We start from the raw sequence: 2,153 nt of genomic DNA, 5'->3' as shown, positions 1-2,153 counted from the left end.
GGAGCAGGGAGCCTGATGCGGGGTTCGATCCCAGGACTCTGGGATCATGACCTGAGCCGAAGGCAGACGCTTAATGACTGAGCCACTCAGGCGCCCCAAAAGATAGCATTTTTATTTGGAAAACAATTGTTTCAAAATTATCTCCCAAACTCGAATCTACAGGTCATGATGCAAATGACTGAAGTTGCCATTAATCGTTTTTAAATAATTTAAATTTAAATAATAAATTAAAAAACTTATTAAATACAATTATAAATTAACTATGTGGAGTAGTGTTTATCGACATTTCCATGATAAGAAGCACTTGGGAGTGCTGGAGATTAATTCTGCTAATTAATACAGTGGACCTGGTACAGGCCAGTAATGTGGAAATTATTTTTACAAATACCTCCAGGTAATTATCATGATCAAGGAAATTTAGAAAACATGATTTTCAAATTCCTTTGCATATTTTAAGTTTTGAATTACTGATCTCAGAATGCCCAATGAAAAGTCTTTTTTTTTTTTTTTTTTTAAAGATTTGTAGTTATTTGAGAGAGAGAAGGGACTAGCAGGAGGAGGGGCAGAGGAAGAAGTACACTCCCTGCTGAGCAGGGAGCTTGACCCAGGGCTCAATTCCAGGACCCCCAGATCCTGACCTGAGGCAAAGGCAGATGCTTAATGGACTGAGCCACCTAGGCACCCCCTAATGAAAAGTCTTATCCAGTCCAGTTTTAGGAAAGGAAAGGAAGTCTTCTGAACATTTGTTTTGATAAATTCTCCGCTTTGGAAGCTTCACAAAAACTTAATTTGGTTGTTTCCTAAAAGACAATCTTCTTTCCATTTCTGGCCCAGCTTTTCTAGATCACATTTTCCTTGAAGGGTCCATCTTCCTTAAGTCATAACAATCCAATTAAATCATATTTAAGAATTAGTTTCTTACCGCAAACAAAACAGTCTATTAAAGGATTGTCACATTTAACAACCTTTGCTTGCTTCTGTCCAGCTCCCTTCTCTCCTAAAACTTAGTAAGTCAATACTCTGGCTTTTCCACCTTAAATCTCATACTGACGACCCCGTGTATGCCAGCCTGGATCTCATCGTTTTCTTTAACGGGTCCGACTCCCTTCGGCGTCCCGGTCAAGATAATATCTCCTTCTTCCAAGGTCATTATCTGAGAAACGTAGCTAATAATGTAGGGGATGGAAAAGATCATGGAGGATGTCTCACCCTCCTGCCTGAGTTCGCCGTTGACCTTGAGCCAGAGCTTCAGGTTGTGAGGGTCCGGGATCTTCTCTTTGGGCACGAAAGCGCTGACCGGGCAAGAGGCGGTGAAGCTCTTGGCCAGCGTCCAGGGCAACCCCTTCTTCTTGCACTCGTCCTGCACGTCTCTGGCGGTCATGTCCAGACACAGGGCATAGCCGGCCACGTAGTCCATGGCCGCGGCCTCCGGGACGGCGCGGCCGCGCCTGCCCATCACTACGCCCAGCTCGAGCTCGTGGTGCAGGTTGCGGCTGTAGGCCGGCATGAGGATGGCCGAACCCTCGCGGACGTAGGCTGTGGACGGCTTCAGGAAGAGCACCGGCTCGCTCAGCACCACGCTCTGCATCTCCTTGACGTGGTCCGCGTAGTTCCTACCCACGCACACGATGTTCTTCCCCCACTCCCAGAAGCGGGACAGCGGCTTGGTGGCTGCCATGTCCTGGCCGGGTGCCCCTGGAGGTCACGTGACTCCTCCGGGACCCGGTCACCTGATGCCTACGGCGCCCCGGAGAGAACCAACTACCTCGCAGCGCTGTCCCGTCCGCGACGGCCCATTCCGCTCTGCGCTCTACCGGGTGCTCGGCAGTCGCGGCGCCTCAACTCCTGGGAGCCGCTGTCCAGTAGCTGCCCCAGGACGCTGGCCTGGTCCCTGGAGAGAGGCTGAGGCCTTGTCGCTGCTCTCCGGCCGCCGCCGCCGCCGCCGCCGGTAGCTCGCGGCTCCCGGCCCGCACTCAGGTACGCAGCAGCCCGGCCCGGAGCGGGCACGGGTTTGGATGCGGGCGCTGATTGGCCGGCGTCTGGGGCAGGGGCGCTAGACCTGCGCTGATTGGCTGGGGGGCGGGGCGGCGGGCGCCGATTGGCCGCGGCGCGCCGCCGGCGTGTGCAGCCCCCGCCCCTCGCGCCGCCGCCCC

The 2,153-nt window shown here is 52.8% G+C and overlaps 1 protein-coding gene across 1 annotated transcript; it reads right to left on the bottom strand.

Annotated features, from left to right (window-relative positions):
* Positions 1-636: 636 nt before the first annotated feature.
* FAHD1 (fumarylacetoacetate hydrolase domain containing 1) lies at positions 637-1,749 on the bottom strand. Its single transcript, XM_021698197.1, has one exon. The coding sequence runs from the start codon at positions 1,676-1,678 to the stop codon at positions 1,013-1,015; it is 666 nt and encodes a 221-aa protein (XP_021553872.1). The 5' UTR covers positions 1,679-1,749; the 3' UTR covers positions 637-1,012.
* Between the last annotated feature and the right edge of the window lie 404 nt (positions 1,750-2,153).

This window comes from Neomonachus schauinslandi, chromosome 5 (assembly GCF_002201575.2).
Source record: "Neomonachus schauinslandi chromosome 5, ASM220157v2, whole genome shotgun sequence".
Lineage (NCBI taxonomy): Eukaryota > Metazoa > Chordata > Mammalia > Carnivora > Phocidae > Neomonachus > Neomonachus schauinslandi.
The sequence above is the reverse complement of the archived record's forward strand: the minus strand, read 5'-3'. Positions and strand labels throughout refer to the sequence as shown.

Bases quoted from the DNA above. Each gene is read 5' to 3' on its own strand.
- FAHD1 (XM_021698197.1), bottom strand. From the start codon at position 1,678: ATGGCAGCCACCAAGCCGCTGTCCCGCTTCTGGGAGTGGGGGAAGAAC.